This window comes from Micropterus salmoides, unplaced genomic scaffold (genome assembly GCF_014851395.1).
Source record: "Micropterus salmoides isolate LMB-PRFRI ecotype aquatic unplaced genomic scaffold, ASM1485139v1 Ms_hic_scaffold_12, whole genome shotgun sequence".
Classification (NCBI taxonomy): domain Eukaryota; kingdom Metazoa; phylum Chordata; class Actinopteri; order Centrarchiformes; family Centrarchidae; genus Micropterus; species Micropterus salmoides.
The window spans coordinates 12,713,174-12,735,805 of record NW_024040263.1 but is presented as its reverse complement, the minus strand read 5'-3'; the positions used below and the strand labels follow the sequence as shown (position 1 = coordinate 12,735,805).

General features: G+C 41.5%; 1 protein-coding gene across 1 annotated transcript; it reads right to left on the bottom strand.

Annotated features, from left to right (window-relative positions):
* Positions 1–409: 409 nt before the first annotated feature.
* Positions 410–13,922, bottom strand: lonrf1l (LON peptidase N-terminal domain and ring finger 1, like). The gene is made up of 12 exons (XM_038713412.1): positions 13,188–13,922; positions 10,973–11,091; positions 9,982–10,104; positions 6,434–6,631; positions 6,096–6,309; positions 5,702–5,807; positions 5,457–5,571; positions 5,209–5,330; positions 4,936–5,094; positions 4,569–4,731; positions 4,178–4,330; positions 410–2,210 (listed from the first exon to the last, which is right to left on the bottom strand). The coding sequence occupies exons 1-12, from the start codon at positions 13,786–13,788 to the stop codon at positions 2,052–2,054; spliced, it is 2,232 nt and encodes a 743-aa protein (XP_038569340.1). The 5' UTR covers positions 13,789–13,922; the 3' UTR covers positions 410–2,051.
* Between the last annotated feature and the right edge of the window lie 8,710 nt (positions 13,923–22,632).

Genomic DNA, 22,632 nt, shown 5'->3' with positions numbered 1-22,632 from the left:
TATGTAAAAATAATGCTGCACTTTTGCCCCCTAGTGGTTCAGAAGTGTATAGCGTCTTCAGGTCTTTATTGTGCATGGGTTAAAGGCCCTGAAAACTTATTCTCAAATCTATCTGAGTGATCCTACATGAACACACTTTTCTCTGCCAAAGTTGGAACAGTTTGTGTAGTTTTTTCCTCTGTTGTCTTCTGACTGATTTAAAGTGGGCGGGGGTCTGTTGGAAAAAAGTGATGATACATACTACTGTGCACCCATCAGAATTTAGCATCATTTTAATTCTGTTAGTGATTCCTCTGGTTACTGCCAATCAAATTTAAAGTGAAGCCGCTGCTGTGATGTAGAAGTTCCAGTATGATGCCAGATTGCTCAGTGGCTTCTATTAAACTGGTAAAATAGTGGACACCAGGGCTGAAGTTCAAAAAAGAAGTGGATTTATTATTCAAATTGATAACTTACAACATCTGAGCAAAAAGCAAGATCTGTCCAAAAAGCCTATTTACAGATGATTTACATATAAATATGATTTATTTTTTAAGATTTTGTAATACACTTGAACAAATTGTGCCTCAAACTAACTGAGAAAAAAAAAAAAAACTATTAAAACATACTTCACACAATGGCAAAGGGGAATGGTAACCAAGCCAAAGCATCATGTTGCTCAAATCACAATAGGAATGTTGTAAGGCAAATGCAGTCCCGACTGAAGCACTGCAGGTACCGTCCTCTCTCCTCCAGGCAGACGGAGAGCGGCTTTGAATGAAGAATAATGCTAACCCATTGGCTGCATACATGCTGTTTTTGTCTTGTTTTGATTTGTCATAATATTGCAAGACCCCTGTTGAGTTTATACAAACACGTGGTCAGAATGTAGAAATATATTTTAAACTTGTAAATAATTTCAGTTTAAGTTAATTCAATGGGTAGCTGAGTCTTTTGGTTTCGAGGAGACAAGTAACACAAGAATAGAACCACTGAATCTTAAAACACTTCTTTGCAAAGATCCTCACAATCCAGCAGGATGTCCAATGGACAAACACAGATTTTGGAAGATAGTGAATACAACTTAAGGTTTACTGTGAGAGGAAGAAAAGCATACAATCATCATGTGATTTCAGGGTCACGAGTGTTTCTCAGACCTGATGTTAGGAGGGACAAAATTGCCACTCTCTGCATGACAACTTGGAGAAACTAAAAGTGGGAAATGATGGGAAGAAATTGCAATGTTTCAACATGAAGTTCTTTTGCCATGACTTAAAGGCAGTGATGGAAGTTGTGTATGGTAAAGCATGTGGGAAGTTAGTAGAAAGAAAAAATGTTGCTCGGGAGAGATCAATTAATACTTTAATCAGTGTGTGGTACACACACACACACACACACACCAGTCTTTAGTTGCACTTGTTTTAGCACAAATTGCTCTTTTCAGTGGTTCCTCTAAACCACATCTTGCCATCACTTTTTGGACTTACAGCATTTAAAATTTTGTTCCATAGAATCACCTCACCCCCCTTCATATTAACATAACCCGTACAGCCAACAGACAAAACAAAAAACAACAAACTTTACTGGTCTCACCAGAGCTGATCCAACACTAACTATAATGCTCTCTTCACCTCAGCTCCATAAATACTACCCTTACATAAGGTTTGCTTGAAGGTGATTGTTAGATATACTACTTTCTGTCATTGTTTAACAGCATTATCAAAACCAAGTGGAAGAGTAACTGCTGTTCTCATTTAAACAAAAATCACTCAGGGAAGTTCTTATGAAAATTAACTGCTTACAGGAGCAGATGAAAATAGTTGCTGTCACATTTGTCTTCATTTTTAAAATAATATTTCACAGTCACAAACCAATAATGTGTGTCACTGGAAGAGTTCCCTGAGCTGGTTCAGCTCCCATAATCCACATTTCAAGGATGTTTTGCTTTCCTTTGTAAAACGAGGGGTCTTGTAGCTGTGAAAATAAAAGCTGAAGGATCGGATGGCAACAGAAACAAAAAGGGTTGGCGAGATGTTTATTCAAGGTTGCTTGAAGTCCAAAGGATGTTTGCCCTAATTGTTGGGGATGCTCTGCAGATATGTGAGGATGTGCTGGATCTTCACCAGGCGTTCTTTGAGGCTGGTCATGGAGAGGACAGAGAGCTGGTACAGTGGGTCGATAGGCAGAACAGCCAGGAGCCACCAGCAGCAAGCTGGGCCGTTAGGAGTTGCCTAGAAGAAAGGTGGAATAGTCTGTTTCAACGTAGTGAGTAAAACAAAACAATACCTATGTAGATCCTGTGTAACTGCGTGTCTAAATATTTTGTGCGGCTACATTCTTGTTCATACAATTCATGTAACATACCATAACACAGAAGCCTCACTGTTATCCTATCTGCCCTCTTTTGATATGACTTATATGTGAGAGCTGTACTGAAATCCATTAACCTGTTACGTTGCAACTAACCTGCTGACAAAAATAAAATATAATAGATTTAATATTTCTGCAGTTTCACAGGCCTGAAGCTGCTTCAGAGTTAAAGCCTTTCAGTATCTGTGTTATACTCAAGAATTTCCAGATACAGGATTAGTACTCATAGTTTAGTTTAGTACTGATAGTATTTTAAATGTACTAGTATTACAGACATACTGCTAGAACATAAACAACCTTCTATGGTAGTCTGCTTCAGAGTTACACAGCTCAAAAAAAAACCCTGTTTGAGATAGAGAGCTTGAGGCAGTTACAAAATGTGCTTAACACTTATAGGATTTGAAGTGAATGACTGTGCTACATTTTACACTGGCCATTAACCAAAGAATTACTGTATTGTTCCCTGGAACAAACATGTTCAGAAATGACATAACGGCACCAGAAATCATGGTCCATGCTTTGCCGTTTTAGTGCGTGTGCACGTGGTAGAGTTGGGGATTCTCTTCATGACACTCTTCTGACGCAGCAGGTCTGGTGGGATTAGGTATGAAGCACCCATAAAGCTCTTTAGCCTATATTGTCAATGGACTCCGCCCCGTGGTTATCCTAAGAGCAGAGCTGTAATCCCTTTCAGCGCTGCAGGCTGCGAATCAGGGCTGATCACACACAACTGTGTCCCAGTATTAAGACCTCTGAGGAAGGTGAATCCATGGTATCGTGGGTTTCCCCAAAAGGCAAGTGTGTCATGAGATGATCCAATTTTAGACCAAGAATTTGCAGTGTCAAACTCTGCAGTATTTTTTAAGACAATAACATATCGACTGGTGTTGGTCTGCATATCTGGTTATTTAAAAAGCTGTGAGGACCACATGTACTGGAGGCAGGCAGTTAAACAAGTAACCTCTTGTTCTTAACAGACTATTTACCACCATATGATATGCTGGCCAAACACTGCTGAGTATCTTCACAAATGGCTCTGCTTGCCAAACTACGTATTTAAGAATGACTAACACCACAAATCCTGTTTGTCATACTAGTACTTATTCTGCGCAGCCAACATCCTAAGACAAGTTTAAGGTATCATTTTCCAGTTAACTAATTCTAAATACCCTCAAACTCTTATATTTCTTCCAAATTATTCATCATATACAGTATTACTAATAAGGCCAATGCCTGCCATTCATTTCAACTTTCCAAAATATCAGCAAAGTGCAAATATGTGTGTCATAAGACATAAATGCAAGAGAACCACTGCAGTTAAGTCCTTGCCAGAGGCAAACACAAATTTAGACTGCGGGCCTCCCTTCAGACAAAGCTTGGGAAATGCCCCCACCCCAAGCTAAAATTGTTTAATACTGCTGTTTCACATAACTTCTGACTACACCAAATAATTTTAAAAAAGGTCTTTCTGAATCTGATGGGGGGAAAACAGTTCCCAAAAACTTCTGTATCTCTGACCTCTCACGCATGTAGGCTATTCTCTGTGATCTCCTTTTGATAAATGATGAGATTTTGATATAATAAGTATATAAGTAATGTAATGTTTTACTTCCATTCACTGAACCTCCCCTGAAACTGTTTGGAGCCCCCCTAGGGAGGCCCGCCTCTCACTTTGAAAACCCCTGAATTAAACTCAAAAATCAGTGCAAATATAGTGTGTGATTTAAGATTTTACTCAAGAATCCGTTTACAATGTAGTACTTACAGAAACTAATCTGGGCAGGAATACTACAGATGGAAGTAGAGGGACACTGAGCTGGATGTTTACCTGGATATCAGCTTCCCGTTCCGGCATTGGTCCAAAATGCTGCAGGATCTGGTTGTGGAAGCGGATCTTGAGGTTCTGGAACCAGACGCGGGCTTGTTCATACACTGCATCATGCAGCTCTTGTAGTTTCTCTAGCTCATCTCTGTCCTCCACCTAACAGAAAATCAATCAAAACTATAATTTTTTTTTCTATTGTTTCAACTTAAAATCCACTGAAAGGAATTGGCAATGAATGATGACTCAATGTCAAATGGATCTACTTGATGTGACGCCCCACCCAAAATCCACCCCTGTGGACTATTTAGTACATAGATTTTGGGTGAAATATGATTCTAAAAGCACAACATACTGTGGATAATATCATTCAAATAATAATTAGTGTGCTTTTTACCCTTGTATCCTCCAAGTGCTCAATGTCAGCAGTACTGTAACCATCCTTCATTCCTCTGGACAGGACACGGAAGCGCTTTCCTCCTATGGTGTCCACTACTGATCGCCCGTCAGGGAGGAAATGGACACTTCTGATGGTCAGCATACAGCCATAATCTACAAACCTGTAGGGACAGATACAATGATTTATTTAGGCAACTCAATTTTGGCAGTTGAAGTCTTTTATAACTGTCGTTAACAGAAAATCCACAAAAGACTGTGAGCGACTACTGACTGATGTCCTAAAAGGAACCATTTTTTAGATATCCAGATAGGTCTAGTTTTAAGGACCCTAATATTCTAGTTCATACGTGTGCTTGCGCCCTTACCCTTTCTGGGGATCGTTAATACACATCCCAAACTGCCGCGTGCCTGTGTCCATGCAGCGGCGAATCATGAGGCGGTAACGTGGCTCGAAGACATGCAGGGGGCAAGGCACGGTTGGGTAAGCCATGGTACACACAAAGATAGGCACATTCTTCGTCAGACTGCACAGAGAGAGAGGAGCACAGGGACATTTTAGAGCTTTGAGTCTCTTCTGCGTACAGAAACCCCTGACGATGAACACCGGAATTAACCAGGCCAGTGACATAAATGCTTACTTAGAAAGCTCTTTGGTCTCCTCCAGGTGAGCTTTAGTCCTCTCGGCATACTCCTGGCTCAAATACCGTTTGATCAGCATGTCCAAGACAGTTGTCACCACGTACTTCCTACATGCTAGATACTGGAGAGAGCAGGTAAGTTGATGATTAAATCAGGAAGCAAGGAACACATATTTTGATTAGCACGTCGCTAGCCAGTCAAGAAGATTAACATTCAGCTTTAATACATGCCAAGCCTGGCCTCTCACCTCTTTCAGGCTCTCTTTACAGAGGGGGCACTGGGGTGTATGATCCAAGCAGCGTTCCAGACAGTTTTTACAGAAGGTGTGGCCACATGGTGTAGTCACAGGCTCATAGAACAACCTGTATTGATCACAGATAATATTATTTTGAAGGTTCAATCATTTGCAAGTGTACAACAAGAGCTGGCTTTTAAACAAATAAATGCGTGGTATGTGTGCATACAGTAGGGCCCACCAGAGTGTGATCGTACCTCATGCAGAGAGAGCATTCTAAGTCATTGGGCTCGAGCAGGTCCACAGGAACACTTCTGGAGGGTTTAGCTTTGGCTGCCTGTTGTTTGGAGCCTTTCTCCACACCTTAAGTCAACCAGAGTAAAGAAAGCATTTCACAATTCATTTTCTAAACATCCCTGACATAAATATGTTACTAAGTAGGTCATTATATTTGTTGTTTGTTCTTATTAAGAATTTGGATTAGTATCAGAGTGGGGTATACACAGCACAATGTGGGCGAGTGCCTACCCAACCCATCTATATTAAAGTGTGCAATTAAACTGTACGCCCCATTACTACTATTATATGCCTTGAGTTTTTGGTGTGAAATCAGAAGCAGAAGAGATTTGAACAGCAGGATTGGCCACTGACCTTGTTTTTTATGCTTGCTATTTCCATTGTCCACAACACAGGGTTCTGTGTCTGACACTGACAACTTCCTCTTCAGCAGGCTCCCCTTGTCCTGGTCCCCCAGCTGAGGAGCAGAGCAAACTCTCTTCAGGCCCTCCTCGCCGCAACTAATGCCATGCATCCGTAGAGAATGAGCTCGGCTCAGACCAGGCCGCTCCAGGCTTTCCGAGCGTTTCTGATTAATGACAGTAGACAGCGGGGTAAGCAGATGATGGTGGTTCTTTATAAACACATGGCGACAAAAGCACTGAATCATTAATTTATAAGTTACATTATATCATTATTCAGTTTGCTAGTACCTCCTGGTAGTCCAGATGGTGGTGTGCTGAGGCAGCGCGGACCTGGTGCTGGCTCTGTCTTTGGACCGGGCTCTGTGGCTGAGCTTGGGCATCGGCCACGAGGGTTTTACTGCGCAAGAGAGGCGACGTGTTCTGTGTTGTTTCCCGCAGGCCAACCTTGATGTTCTCATCAGCCGGGGAGAGCAGGGCACACAGGATCTGTAAAGAACACTCAGTTTGTCATCAAATGTCACCAAAGACATTAACACGATTATGACTAAGAACCCCAATCTGTGCAGGAGTAAGAAGAATATGAAGGTAGTCAATTGATGCAAACGTGTGTGCTGGAGTCATATTTTCCTTAAATAATCACGAAGAGTCTTGTCTTGTTGATGGTGTCCCATAAAATTCAATCTAACCACCAGATGTTGGCATCACTCCAAGTATTGCTCTCGCTGATTTATGCTGTTCACTTTTTCCTCTGAAAGCACATCTTGTAGGATTTGCCAGCCAAGGCTACTGTTTTTAGCAAGTGATATCTGTACATAGAGTTTTAAGTATTCACAAAAAGTCTGAAAGTTGTTGTTTGAAAGTGTTTGGGGTGCATAAAATCTAAAATTTCATTCTTTTGAATTTGCCAGGTTTTGTCAAAAAAAAGAACTGTTGTGGTGGCAGCCCGGCTGACTGTGAGTATCCTGGTTATTTCTCCTTTTTTTTGTCTGATTCTGTTTTCCCTGGTTTCTTCCCTGTACTCTGCCTACCTCCCTGTGTCTCCTCCCCTGTGTGTGCCCTCTCTCTCTCTCTCTCCGTTCCTGAGCCCAGCCAACGACCTGCACCTCGTCAGCCACCTCCTCTGCCTGCCACACCTGCCAGCAATCAGCCTCATCTCCCACAGTACTTCTACCCCGGTTCTCCACTCCATCGCTGCTTCATCGTTGTTGCTCCTAACCTGGTGCCACTTGATCCCTCAAGCTTTCACGTAACCTGCATGATCTGTCTCACTGTTCTCGGTTTTTCCGGAGTCACTAACCCTGTTTGTCTGTCTGTCTCTCCCCAGGTTCACTCACCCTCGTCCTCTGTCAAGTCGGCTGGGCTCGCTCACCTGCCCTCTCCCCTCGGACTTCCCCCACAACGTCCTCCCAGCTCTCCCTTGTGCCTCCCTAGTCAGCCTGCCACCACACTCCTCCACCAACCCCCTGACCAGTTCTCCTGTGCCTCCTCTCTTCCTCGGCCCCCAGTGTCTCTCGGCTCACTGGTCTCAGTCTCCTCGTTTCCCCGTACCTGCGTTTCCCCGGCGTCCACCTCTCCCTCAACTCCAGTCCCTCAACCCCTTCTTTCCCCAAATAAAACCTGTTAACCTTGAGTGTTGTATTTGGGTCCACTCTGTCCACTTCACAACAAGAACTGCTTTAAAATAGAGTGAGGAAAAATATCATTTTTGTCCTCTTAGCACAAAGTGGTTACTGCCAAAAGATGAAACCACAAAATAATGTAAATCTAATTCCGTAACCAAGAACAGAGTTGGTCGTGATGATGTACATGGTTGTGAGGTGAAAAGAGAAAGCAAACTTTGTTCAAGGAGTTTCAAGTGCCATGTTCAGATTAGATATCAACATGACCTCAGTTTGTATGACTCAGTAGCAATGACCATCAACCCCTTCTTCTGTGTTAAGCTCAACCATGAGTGTCTGAATTACAGATAATTAAACGTATGCATAGCTAGTGCTGTAGTGCATCACTCTTCACACATCTTTCCTTTTAATCTATATTTGCATTATTGTCCAGAAACCCTGTGTAAGAGTTCAAAAAGTTACATTTGGTGCCCAGAGTTTAAAGCTACTTTTTCAACTAATGTGTAACCATGTGCTCAGCACCGTTTGGATGCCTTATCTCTCATGGAGGGTGACAAGGATGGAGGCTGTCATTTTCAATATCATTCATTTGCTGTTTTTTCATTATATGGGTGTTAGGAAGGCCATTGAGAGTGTGATTACAAGTTACATAAACTTGATTTGACATTCTATTGACGCACGCTCTCTGGCTCCCACACTGTGTCTAGCCTGAGATGTGTCTACTTCATTATCAGAAAGATAAGGAATTCAGACACAATGTCAAAACAACCAACAACCCTTAACAACAGGGGCAATCAATTGTACATGCTTTATATTTAAGTGAAAACTGGAGATGACTAATGTTATTATATATGCTTCCTTATACAATGATGAATCAGAGGTGATTACACAAAACTTGAGGAGCATTAGCAACTGAATGCAACATAGTTTCATCTCAGAATGGCAACAAACTGTCATGTTATTCTGACAATGCGAGTAGTACTGCATACAATGCTGTGCTCTGTGTAGTATTAAGTGGTACTAATGTCACTGCACACAGAGTCACAAGGCCTGACTGACTAACAACTTTCCTTCAGAACATGTTTGTTCCATTTACTTAGCATTTCTCATTATGTAACCACAATGGTTGTTTATGTTACATTTGTTTTCATTACAGATTAATATAGCAATATTTTTTTTCAATTTGTAAATGTCAAGATCAATTTTGTCTATTAACTGTTAAAAGTGACAAATACTCAGATCTTTATGAGAACCCGAAGCCATGTGTTTTGTAGACACATTTGCATCCATTGTCTCTGAAACAACATATTTTATTTTCAATTTATATAGGATTTATATCAGTCAGAATAATATTACCATTGAAAATAATCTCTGTCAGCACATTTCAGACACGTTTTCTATACATAGAGGACAATGCATGATGGAAAATGGAAATCCTATTAAAAGCACAGCAATGCAAAGAAAACTGTCATCAGGATGCCTATAAAACACAGCATCTCTACCTTGTTTCCAGTTAAACTGTGTAGTTAGTTATAAACTTTAAGGGGGATTTTCATACCATGAAAAGAGACAGGCTCCATTATCTCAATGTAGTACACCGTAAAACTTCAATTAAAAGCCTAGTCACAATTAGACGTCTGTCCCTTTTACTGGCCTGGTGTGGCCACACGTTTGGACTAATAAATGCAGGTCTCAATTACACCCCTGGTCCGGTTTTTATGGAAGTTCTCTGGATGTACAAAACTTCTTAAAGCCCACCAGGTCGTTCGCTTGAGCAAGTTCTAAGCTGCTTAGAAAGCACATACAAGTATAGGCAGGGTGAATCAGTGATTGCAGCCAATAAAAGCCCGGGATATAAATTGAAGTTTTATGGTAACAGCAGAAGCTATAAAAAAAACACAACAAATGGCTTAGTGCATTAAAGATCATGATGGAAGAGCTTTAAGTTCACAGGTATCCAATCAAAGAGGTGAGAAACTGCCTAGATTCTTTGAAGCAGTGGTACGAGTTTTACTTAGATCTTTGGCTTACAGTGTATTAAGGCTAGCTCCTCCAGCCTACTTACATAATAAACACTGTGTGACCTAAACTCCAGTGACTGCCAGACGTTAGGATGACAACAAGACGAGTAATGTGGGACTTTACGATGATTCTAATATTTTGTCTTCTTGAATATTTTCACACAAACCACAACTCCTTTCTCTTAAAATCTCTCACCTTTTCCACTTGTCTTTTAGCACAGGGAAAGTCTTCATCCACAGACAGGCAGTGGAGGAAGACTTGGAGAGACTCGTCCACTTGGCCCATCTCATGCAGCACCATAGCTTTCCTAAACACAGCCTGAAAGTGCAGAAAGTGCATCTTAAGGAAACACTGGATTTGAAATCATGCTGAACTGTTTCAAAACAGCCAGACAGAACACACAAGAGAGATGCAGCTTTTTCTAAAGGCCATATTTCTGTGCTATTCAATATAAAAAAAAATCACCAATTATGCAAGTACTTTTGAATGATGTACTTTGCTACACAAACAAAGTATATCCTAGGCTTCAACTCAGACATTTGGTCTCTTGTTACTGATGTAATAGTCATTAATGGCTTTGACCTTAATTACTGCATGCAGTGATGAAGGCCTTTTATACAACCTTAAAAATGAACAAGAGGTCATTAAAAATGTGCCTTGTAAATAAATAAACCTAAAGAAATTATTCATACTATGATTCAGTAAATTCAGCTGCCAAAATATGCATAAACAATGTACTTTTAAAATTATTTTATAACAAAGCGAATGAATGAATAAACATGATTATTTATAGATGTCTGCTAACTGGCCTACAATTAACATGTAACTATAATCCAATGACGTGACAAATGAGGCTCTCCCTGCCTGCGGCATTCAGGGTGGCAGTCTTAAAATACACCTGTTCTTAGTAATGGCTGGTTGACCAATATATCAGATTGACCACATGCCAGACTCTAGTTACTAAAAGCCAGACTCCAGTAAGTAAAGGCAGGTGTCTTCAGCATTGCTACAGCATTGCTACAGCATGCCTACAGAACCGGGAAATGCAAACATCCTTAGAGTACCAACAAAATACCTTGTATTAAATTTGGTGTAATCATATCTGTCAGTGATTATCCTTTCATCATAAAGTCAGTTACACTTCTGAAACATGGGATAACAAATTACTGCAGTATGAGTGACCTACTTCAGCGGAACAGCTGGACCCGGGACAAAATTCTGTGTCCTCCAAAGCCAGACGATACTGTTTGAGAGCCATGTATGCCTCTGCTCGAGACAGTCGTACCGCCACTGTTGTTTCTGGATCTGCAGGACACACGAGCAAATGTTATTTCTTTTATTTCTTTATTTATTTTTATTTTGGAAAGCACAGCGTTTTAGTTTAGACAGACATAATTCAATTGCGGGTAAGTTCAGTTCCTGAAGATCATACACACGAAAATCACAAATTATATATTGCAAACAATATACGGTATGCAAACAATGCAAAGGAAAGCACAGTAGAAAAGTTGCATAAGCCTGAAAGAGCAGCAAGGTATTTTTTTTAAATTTCTGTTTCCATTGGTCGTCCATTGCATTAAAGGGGACAAATACTGGCGTGTACTAAAAAAACAATAACAAACAATATCAAGAAGCCTAATATAACCCCAAACACTTTCAGGAATGGCTAAACTATTCAGGATAATATTTAAGAACAAACCTAAACATGGCTATTGTATTTCTGTGGATGTGGAGTGCGTTAAGTGTCAATCTTTTGAAGCAGTCCAGTACTAATTCATTTTATTAGTGGGTTTCCTGGCATTCAATGAGACGTTCAGTAAGTTTAGTATTTCTTACTGACTGAGTTGTGATTTTTCAGCACATGGCACGCAATCAATCCAAGTAATTTATTACCTCTCACTGAGGGGTGGGATTTCATACATTTTTCTTATGTATGGCAGATTATATTCCATATATATAACCATAGGTGTTCGGATCACTCAGGTTCTTGCATTAGTTTAGGTCTTTCACTAAATACCCTACAGGCAATGTTTCAGTAACATGACGTCAACAAGGATACACCAATCCAAGCAAAGGTAAATCAAGGGCAACTGGACTTGGTTGAAGATACTGGAAGACGTCTCCCCTCGAGTCTTGCCCTTGATTGAACCTTTGTTGGATTATTATGACCTGGGATACACCAAGGTTACATGTGTGTTGTATAATTTAACGCAAGTGCCATGGATGCTTCCATAAGCCCCCATAAACCAGGTGATGAAGGTCTAGAATAATTTTGCAGCCAAACTGTCAGACCACCAGATCATTTGTCAGGGTTTGGAACATGAGATCAATCACCACATTTTGACAACAATAAATTAAAAAACTGAATGAAAGGAAGTCACCGTCGTTCTTTCCTGCATGGTCAGAGGTAATTTGTGATTCAGATGTTCTGAAGTAATGAAAAAAAGACTATTTCTCTTGCGAGGCAGTGCCATGCCCACAATGCATCATGGCATTTTAGTTTGTTTATTTAGTTTTTTAGTTCTAGGAGATCCCACTGGAAGACAGTCCATGATAACCATACCTTGCCCCATTATAATCTAGGTACTGCTTGGTGTACATGCAAGGCAGTTTCCAATTTAAAGGTAATCTCCAGAAGAACAGCTGGGCCTTTAGTGTTGCTGAAGTGCACATTGGACCATTGCTGTTACTGTTGAAAGTACCATCTCATTCACTTCACCAGCAACCACAAACCCCCATCATCACTGGCTTGTTAACTATAAATCATATGCCACCGAGGTGGCGTTAACTTAGGTTAGTTTATCTCATTGCGTAACGTTAGGTTGTGTTACAAAAGCTAGACAGGTTACAAAAGCAAACTCGCTCCCTGGTTGAGTTTTAATCTGGACCACCAGCCGGCCCTGGCCTCCTAATCGACCCGCACGCGGTGCATTCATCCCCTTTTTTAAACATTTATAAAACCGTATCTTGTAACAGCTATACAGTTAGAAAACACAAACGCCCTCCTTCATAAGTTACACAACCTGCCCAAATGTGTGTATGACCCTGCCTTATGCAACTGGCACCGAGCGCGCATGCCCAGGTTTGTGAAGTTTCGTAAGGCCAATGATCCAGTACACAAAAACCAATGGGAGGAGACTGGCATCAGCACATGGGAGTAATGGTAAAGGTTGGTTTTCAAAATGTTGGTCAGTAGAACTCACTCTACTAATCCGCCTGACAACAAACAATGACTATAGTATCATGTTTAAATATGTAATTGTACACACGGTTAATTTAGTAACGTCTCAATAACACATCATACCGCCCCCACTGAGCGTGCGCAGACACAACCAGGAAACACCTCCCTCTTTATGAATCATGGTGGTGTAAGGTTATGCGTTACATTTAACAACACTTACCACACTGAATTACATCTGTCGCTAACGACACCGCTTCTTGGTAGCGTTTTTTCCTACACAGCTCGTCCACTTCGCATAGTGTTTTCGACGTTCTCAGCTCGTCGGGGAACCATTTATCTAAAAGTCCGCACAGAATTACATTCACTTTCTCCTCGCCTGTGACAGTTTCATTGCACAGCTTACATTTGGAGAGCAGCCTCCGTTGTAAACACCTCTTACAGTACGAATGTCCACAGGCTATGGTCACAGGTTCGCCTATAAAACTATGACAGTTGGGACAGTCAAACATATCGTCCTCTGAGCTGTCCCCTGCGTCCCGACTGTGGTCCGAAAGTGTGTCTGGCCCAGCTGCTTTTCTCCTAAAGTTGCGGACAACACAGTCCACGAAAGTGCTTAACTGTTCAGGTCTCACCGGCCCATACCGCATAGCCACTGAAAACCAGTCAATGGCTTCTTTGAGACAGTTTTCCGATGCTAGAGCGTTGGCTTTCTGTAGTATAAGTTGATGGTGGTCCTCATCTTCCGAGACGTCCGAGTCGGTACAGATAAAGAAGGCGCTTCTCTCTTCTGCCGCTTCTTCCACTTGCGATTGAAGCGACATTGCAGCGGCAAAAAAATCGGGGACAAATATTAAGTCGATTTTCTTCTGTTAACGTCCCCATACATTGCTATAGCTGTCGCGGCCCTAACAGTAATAGTGAACCGACTTTTTCATAACACTCGTTTGTTACGTAAAAAAGACTGTCACGTGATCAGCAAGCAACAGCCGTGATTGGTCAGATCGTCTCTGTTACAAAACCTGCGTTCAAAAGTTTTATAACTGCGGAAGAGGCGTAGTGAAGTTGACTGATTTACAGCGGTCTGTGTTTAATACCTCCATATCGGGCTACAATTATGCTGTAAAACAATGTAATAAAAACATAATATAACAATGTCAGAATCAGCTTTATTGCCAGGTATGTGTACACATACGAGGAATTTCACTCAGGATTGTACATTGCTCACGATGTGCATAATTATACAATAACACAAAATCACAATAATAAAAATAAAATAAAATCAGACACAGACTTCAGTGTAGCCAACACAAATATACACTATGAACAAAAACAATATAGACATATTGACAAATAGTGCAGTGAGCAGAGTGCAAAGGATGCAGGAGCATGTCAGAGGTGGATGTGATATAGCTAGAGGTACATATACATGCATACATGTACACATGTTCACAGTGCAATGAAGCATAGTGCAAAGGATGCTGGAATAAAGTAAAATAAGTATTTTGTGCAGGAGTAATGACTTGAGGTAGGTGTATTTGTATACAGTATCTACAATATGACAATATAACAGTATGAACAGCACTGAAATAGAGAATGGTGAATAAATAATAAGTCAGTAAACAGGTGGCTGATTAGAGAGTTACTGGGTTATTTCACAAGAATTGTTCCTGACACCGTGAGTCGGAAATCAGCTGTTCATCAGAGTGATGGCTTGTGGGAAGAAACTGTTCCTAAGTCTGTTGGTTTTGGCGTACAGTGCTCTGTACACACTAAAAACTCCTGGGTCAAAAAAAAATAACCCAACTTCTGGGTCAAAAGAACAACACCAATATCTGGGTTGAAATAGCACAGAAATCAGTTGGTCCCTTTTTAACCCAGGAGTTGGGTCAAAAATAACCTAACTTGGGTTACTATGCCAGTATGCCTTATTTCAGAAAATCAAACTCTGTTTTACATTGTATCTGTCACAGTGTGGTGCAGGCAGAAGAAGAAGAGGAGTCCAAAGTTCCAATTCAAACGTTTTACTAATAAAGTAGGCTAACTCCAAAAGGTACAGACAGGCAGGATGTACACACACTAAACAAGACTACAAAGTAGAACGGCCAAAGACTTACTGAACTGAAGGAACTAAATACTAACACAGATGAACATTGATTAACAGAACACAGGTGGAACAGATGATGATGATGATGATGGTAATTAACTAAACACAGGTGATGCAGATGAACTAAATGACAGAAACCATGGAAACAGATGAGTGGCTGGAAAACAGAACAAAGGAAGACGTGACTAGGGGTGACTGTGACAATATTAAACACTTCAAGCACTTTTACATTTTTATTGCATTAAATTAAATTAAAGTCTATATAAACAATTGAAAAATAAACAACTCTCAAACATTCTGTTTGCCATGTGGTGATGGGGAAATGGATAAGACACAGGCCTGTGGTGTGAGAGACCCAGGTTCAATTCCCCACTGTGACCCATCTCCAGATGTGTGCGACCTCTGACATGTATAGCATATAAGTCGCTTTGGATAAAAGTATCAGCTAAATCAATAAATGTAATTCTCTCTCACACATTTGACAACATTCAATAAATGGATTGAATTTAAGGCTTGAAGTCTTCAAACACTGGTTGTGTCATGTGTGACTTTACATGGACTTTAAACTAGTTAGATGTACATGGCAACCACAGAATTACCACGGCTAACGCTAGTCTCAACGTAGCAACTAAGCCATACTAATTTTTTCAGCAAATGGTGCTAAACTAGCAATGAGGATATGGACACAGAAAAGTTACATCAACACTGAAAATACTTGCTTACCTTGAATACACGATGAAGTTGCACCGAAGAAGCAGAGGCCAAAACGGATCGAGCGCGAGGTGACAGTTATTTCAAACAACTGTTGTAAGAAAAACACCCAGAACAACTGCGGGGTGGTTGCTATACATTCATGCCAATAAAGTTAATTAGAATTTGAATTTGAGAGAGAGAAAGCTAACCATATAACCCAGAACATGGGTTACTCTTTGAAAAATAACCCAGAAACCCAAAACAACCCTGGAAAGTAAATCTGCTTCCTGGAGAAGGTGATTGGCCTATATTGTGAATTACAATCACCAGAGAAACACACGCACACATATTATATATGTATATGTCTATGAAGATTCTCAGTCATCCAAGTCATAGTTATCCAACGAAGGTTAAAGTCAAGGTAAACTGGACTTGGTTGAAGATACTGGAAGACGTTTCATCCCTCATCCAAAGGACTTCTTCAGTTCTGACTGACTGGCAGGGAAACTCAGCTATTTAACCTCAGTTGGGTCGTTTGCCAGGGTCATCGATACTGCTGGTTCGTTAGTGTTCCTTGTTGCTGTAACGACAGTCGTTACAGTCGTTAGGACTACTGGTGGCTAAGACTGAACGACCATCGTTGGTATCTTCACCTGAGGCCAATAGGTTACGTTTGTTGAGTTTCCTGGGAAGTGATGAAAGGACAGCATTGTAAGTGGGGGATAAGTGGTGGCGTAGACCCCCTCCTCTATTCAATGACGGCTTCTCAACCCTGGTGTAGATGGCTTCCTTGACACCTCTTTCAAACCATCCATCTTCTCTGTCTAAAATGTGCACCTGGTGGTCCTCAAACGAGTGTCCTCTGTCCTTCAGATGTAAGTAGACTGCAGAGTCTTGACCTGAGGAGTTGGCCCTTCTGTGTTGAGCCATGCGTTTGTGTAGTGGTTGTTTAGTCTCCCCAATATACAGGTCTGTGCATTCCTCACTGCATTGGACCGCATACACTAGATTGCTTTTCTTGTGTTTGGGTGTGCGGTCTTTGGGGTGTACCAGCACAGGGATGTTGTGTTTGTTACAAATCCTCCTTCAGCCTATATATTCATTACTTTTGTACTGTAGTGTACTCTAGACTTGTTTTCTTTGTTTCTTTGTCAGTGGAATCTCGCTGGATAGCTTGGGGGCTGGGCAATTAGGCGGAGAAGGTCTGGAGGTCAACCAGGCTGAAGGATGGAGCACCTCTGGATTACAGCCTGGATGCGGAATGCACCACAGGAACTGGCGACTGCTGCGGCACAGGAACAATGAGCCGATGCAACTGCCGGGTCACCAACTGGGGACCAGCACCAGGTGTTGGCCGGGCCACCGACTGGAGACCTGACAGGGCTGGTGGCAGCTCTGTAGCACTGAGCAGCGAAGAGGTTGAGGTGCTGGGCAGCTCGTTCTCTGTGGCGCTGGGTGGCTGTGACTCTGTGGCACTGGGCAGCTGAGGCTAGCAGGCTATCTACTGGGCAAGCTTAGGGTCCAGCTTCCAGTAGAATGCGGATGATAAGATATTTATATATACAGCCTATAGCACCTTTTAAAACAAAGTTACAAAGTGCTTCACAGGATACAAATAAGAAACTATATACAGAAAGATAAATTGTAGCTCCTTTACAGGGAAGGCAAGTTGTTGATTTTGGTGGGTTTTAAGTTTTTTAAAGCCATTTACAAATTCAGCTGATCTAACAGCCCTGACGGCAAAAGCCTTGGACGGATGATTTAAATAGCAAGTGGAATAAGGATGTAAGTGGCTACGCACATTGGCAGGCATTTATTCTTGTGCATCCATGTGTCCGTTAATCTGCAATTACACCCCCAAACGCTAATCAGTAGTAGCGCTACAACGTCCACTGTGCTGGCCTTTGCCGGCCGAGCAGGCTAACTTCCGGTTTAGCCCTCCGCTAACGTGAATTGGGGGAAAAATTGAATACGTGCGGCTGGTGTAGCCTTTTCAAATTTTATCGACCGAGTGGATCACATTCTGATAGTGTAACGAGTCATTTCACTCGGGTTGTGACGGTCAAATATATTGATCCATCGTGCTACAGCCGCTGTTTTGGCCGCTAGTGAAAGTTACTTCAAAGCACGGGCACTTCCTGTCGGCTCAGAGGCATTGCGAGGTTACCCAGCCGACAAATCACAGAGCTTACGGTCCGCTTCAACAGCGTAGGGTAGGAGGCTACGCAGAGGCTACGCCGTCGACTTGACGCAGAAATATAAATTTCACTTAAGGCAAGGATTATACTTTCTGCGTCCGCGAGTAGGCAAGGGTCAGAGGGGGTGGGGGCTAGTAAGAGATGTGATTGGGCCGGCCCAGTGTATAGAAAATCACCCAAAAGCACGTGTATCACCCATAGGTCATAGAAAATCACCCATAGGTCGTTGGCCTATTTTTAAAAAACAGTTTTTATAAATAAATAATTTATGTTACACTTATTATTACAGCAGTCAATCTTTTTGGGTAGGAGTCTATTAGCATGGCTATTTCTTGACGTGGCAATATTTGCCCACTCTTCTTTGCAAGCGCTCCAAATCTGTCAGATTGCCAGGACATCACCTGTGCACAGCCCTCTTCAGATCACCCCACAGATGTTCAACTGGTTTCAGGTCAGTTCAGGTGGGCTCTGGCTGGGCCATTCCAAAACATTAATCTTCTTCTGGTGAAGCCATGCTTTGTGGATTTGGATGTGTACTTTGGGAAGTTGTAGTGCTGAAGGGTGAACTTCCTCTTCACCTTCAGCTTTCTAACGGACGCCTGAAGGTTTTGTGTCAAAATTGCCTGGTATTTGGAACTGTTCATAATTCCCTCCAGCTTGACTAAGTCACCGGTTCCAGCTGAAGGAAAACAGCCCCAAAGCATGAAGCTGCCACCACCATGCTTCACTGTGGGTATGGTGTTCCTTGGGTGATGTGCAGTGGTGATTTTGCGGCAAACATACCTTTTGGAATTATGGCCAAAAAGTTCTACCTTGGTTTCATCAGACCATAACACATTTTCACATGTGCTTTTGTAAACTTCAGCCAGGCTTGGATGTTTTTCTTTGAAAGAAAAGTCTTCCGTCTTGCCACCCTACCCCATAGCCCATTCATATGAAGAATACAGGAGATAGTTGTCACATGTACCACACAGCCAGTACTTGCCAGAAATTCCTGTAGTTCCTTTAATGTTTCTGTACATTACTGTACACTGTACACTGAAGCCTCCCTGACCAGTTTTCTTTTCGTCTTTTCATCAATTTTGGAGGGACGTCCAGTTCTTGGTATAGTCACAGTTGTGCCATATTTTCTCCACTTGATGATGACTGTCTTCACTGTGTTCCATGGTATATCTAACGCTTTGGAAATTCTTTTGTACCCGTCTCCTGACTTATGTCTTTCAACAATGAGATCTCTCTGATGCTTTGAAAGCTCTCTGTGGACCATGGCTTTTGCTCGGAGATGCAACTAAGAACATATCAGGAAAATCCTACTAGAACAGCCACATCCCCAGTAGTGTTGTGTGAATCACAGAACGTTTCGTTCATTTGACCTAATCTTGTTTTTGACTCAGGAGGAACGGGTTGTCTCAGTTAGTAATATGTTCATTTTCACACATGCATGAATAGTCTTGCACTCTTACGTTCACTCGTTACACAGCAGCTGCATGGTCTCCGTCAGCACAGGAAATAGAATTGATTAGTTCACGACTCTCAACTGTAGTTCTCTGTGTTTGAGTCATTCATTTGTCACGTGACAGCTTGGCTACAGGCTGTGGTTAGCAGGCAGCACAGGAAACAGAATTGATTAGTTCAGGACTCATAACTGTGGGTCTCTAGGTTTGAGTCGTTAATTTTTCACGTGTCTACTGTGGAGCAGGAATGAACTAATCGTTCAACACTCACATGGGTCCTCCTCGGAGTCTGTCTTCACTCAGCAGGCTGACTTACTGCTAGCACCGAGGAATGAGAGGCAAGTCTGTTGTCAGGTAACAGTCACTGGACTGACATATATCTAATATCTATTTTGATAATTTTGTGACATTTAATAAAGCATAACGTTATTACAGCGCAGTTATGTTGTGCTAAGTTATAGTTTTAACACAGCCGCACCGTAACTTTAGTCCTGCTAGTGTTTACAGCTAACAGCTGATGAAAGTTGTTCTGGGTCCACTCCACTTCTGAGCCCTCACAGAGTTCTACCGGGAGCTGAATTATTACAGAGGTCATCTCCTCTCCAAAACAAATGGACCGAATTATGCCTGCTGAGAATTGCATGGTGATAATGGTCATTTATGCTGAGAAAAGAAGTGGATGCAAATCTCGGCAGGTAGCCTACAAAATTTGATCTGCCGAATTATGCATCCACCTCTGTATTACCGTCATCTACTGGATTAAACTGTTTCTCAGTGCAGTATATTTAGTGTCCTCCCAAAGTACTCGTATTCAACATTGTTTATTTTTTAACGTTAACTCAGACTCGGTTGTCTGAGTTGGTGCAAATCTTTTCCTTACTGTTTTCTCTATAACTTCTCCCAGTATGTCCACTATGTCCAAGAATCTGCTTGCAGCGTCCAACTCCATCTTAATCTATCTTTCTGATTTACTCTTTGTTTCACAGGTGGATCTCACGGCTGATCCAAGGTCAGTGGTGTGGGCGAGAACCCGATAGGGGGCATGGTCAATTTGCATATTTTTTTTAGATTTATATTTTATATTTATATTTAGCATTTAGATATTGATTTAATTTAACATTTAGATTTAACATTTAGAGATATATTTAGCATTTAGATATAGATTTAACATTTAACATTTAGATTTAACATTTAACTATTTATTTTACTTTATAAACATATTGTTGACAATGGTATATAAGATCTTGTGTATCATGTCTTAAATGTGAGAAAAATTAGCTAAATGTGAGGAAAGTGAGCTAAATAATGAAAATGTATCAGCTATAGAATTTTATCTGAAATTTTACATTTGGCACCCCGTGTGAATGAGAGGTCAATTTCAAATGATTGATTTACTTGTTACAGCATCATATACTTACATGTAAGCTGTTTACCTTTTTTAACACAGGCTTCCCCTGGTAACCCCATGGATATTGACACAACTATTTCAACTGTGGGTAATTCCCTCAGGCAAAGCCTGCAAAGAGGAAGTGTGTATAAAGACCTCAAAAAGCCTGTGAGAGAGCACTCATGCAGCTGATGATTTGACAGTGGGACAGCCCTAAGCCCTCTTGGACTCACAAGGAACACACCTCAAAGTCTGTGAGTGTGGAGATTGGGATTTAGCCTATGTTGTGGGTTAGCATAGTAATCTTATTCCAAACAACCACTAGAGGACAGCATTGATCTGTAGAAGTTCACTGACCGCGTCTGTTTAGTCTGCCACTTTCTTTACTCTCTCCCTCTGTCACCCACACACATATACAGATGCATAAAAACATACACACTACCATATCAGGACTGTGACACCGCACCTATGGGATTTGGATTTGACCCTGCCACATCTGGGACACCAGTCATTAAGCCATTAAAACAACTAGACTGTGTGTATGAGAGCATGTGTACAAGTGTTTTTTTGCGGGCACGTTCTGTAATACACCAACCTCATTTTTAGAGAGCAGACGGACAGATCTGGTTTTGCCCCCCTAAAAACTTTACTTCCAGCCTTTGGAATTTCAGGCATATTGAGATATGATGAGGAATGATATGAGGCCAACTGAAACATTGTGTGACTGCGTTCTTTTCCATGTTGACTCTTAAAACACGGCGTTATCATGATGACATACCATTTCTGTTGCCACAACAATACCACAAGTAATCCATCAGAGCATTCCAGCCCACATGGAGATACTGTATGTGACCCAGAGTTCCTGTCAGATATTTGGCACGCCTGATTTTGTGACCAAACACTGACTACTCACTGCCCCTGTTGGTGAGGATGATATGATGCAATAAACAATCTGCCATAAGCAGGTTAGTGCTGGTGGTGTCAACTGTTTTATGCATATGCCAGGCTTGGTCAAATGCACAATGAAGACCAATGTGCATGATGTGCAAGTAGATTGCTTTCCATCATTTGTTCAAAAACCACACCAGCGGTGCTAATATTTTCTTGTTCAGGAGGAAGATAGAATGGGAGATCCAAAGTTATATAAATCACCACACCTGGTAGAGGTCTAGCCACAACCTTCACACTGCTCACTTGCAAAGTGAAGATAAACCGGAAGAAGAGACACACACAAGCAGACATACACTCGCACATTTGTATTCATTTATCAATGTGGGAAACCTTCTGCGGCTGATTCTCAAACAACGGTGCAGGAATGCAGCCCTGGTACTGACTCTTGGTCAGCCTTATCTGGCCCTGCATAATCTCCCGGAGGTGTTTGGGTTCCCAGCAAAAACACATGCACATATACATGCAAAAACAGACAAGCATTTGGAGTGAGTGCGGGCACACAGAGAACAAAAAGAGAAATATAGTGAGACAGAATTTGCCTGTAGGTTTTTATATTATTTAAACAAAAGGTGAATACAAATCTGTTGAATGCATGTTACAAATTCAAAGGGAAGAACACGTACACTCCCCTCCAAAAGTATTGGAACAGTAAGGCAAATTCCTTTTGTGTTTGTTGTTCACTGAAGACATTTAGGTTTAAGATCAAAAGATGAGCATGAGACTGGTAGTAGTAACTAGTAGTGTAAAAGCGCTTGTAGTGTAAAAGCGCTTTGAGTAGTCGAAAAGACTAGAAAGGCGCTATACAAGTACGGAGCATTTACTAGAGTTCAGAATTTCAGCTCTCATTTCCTGGTATTCACATTTAGATGTGTTAAACA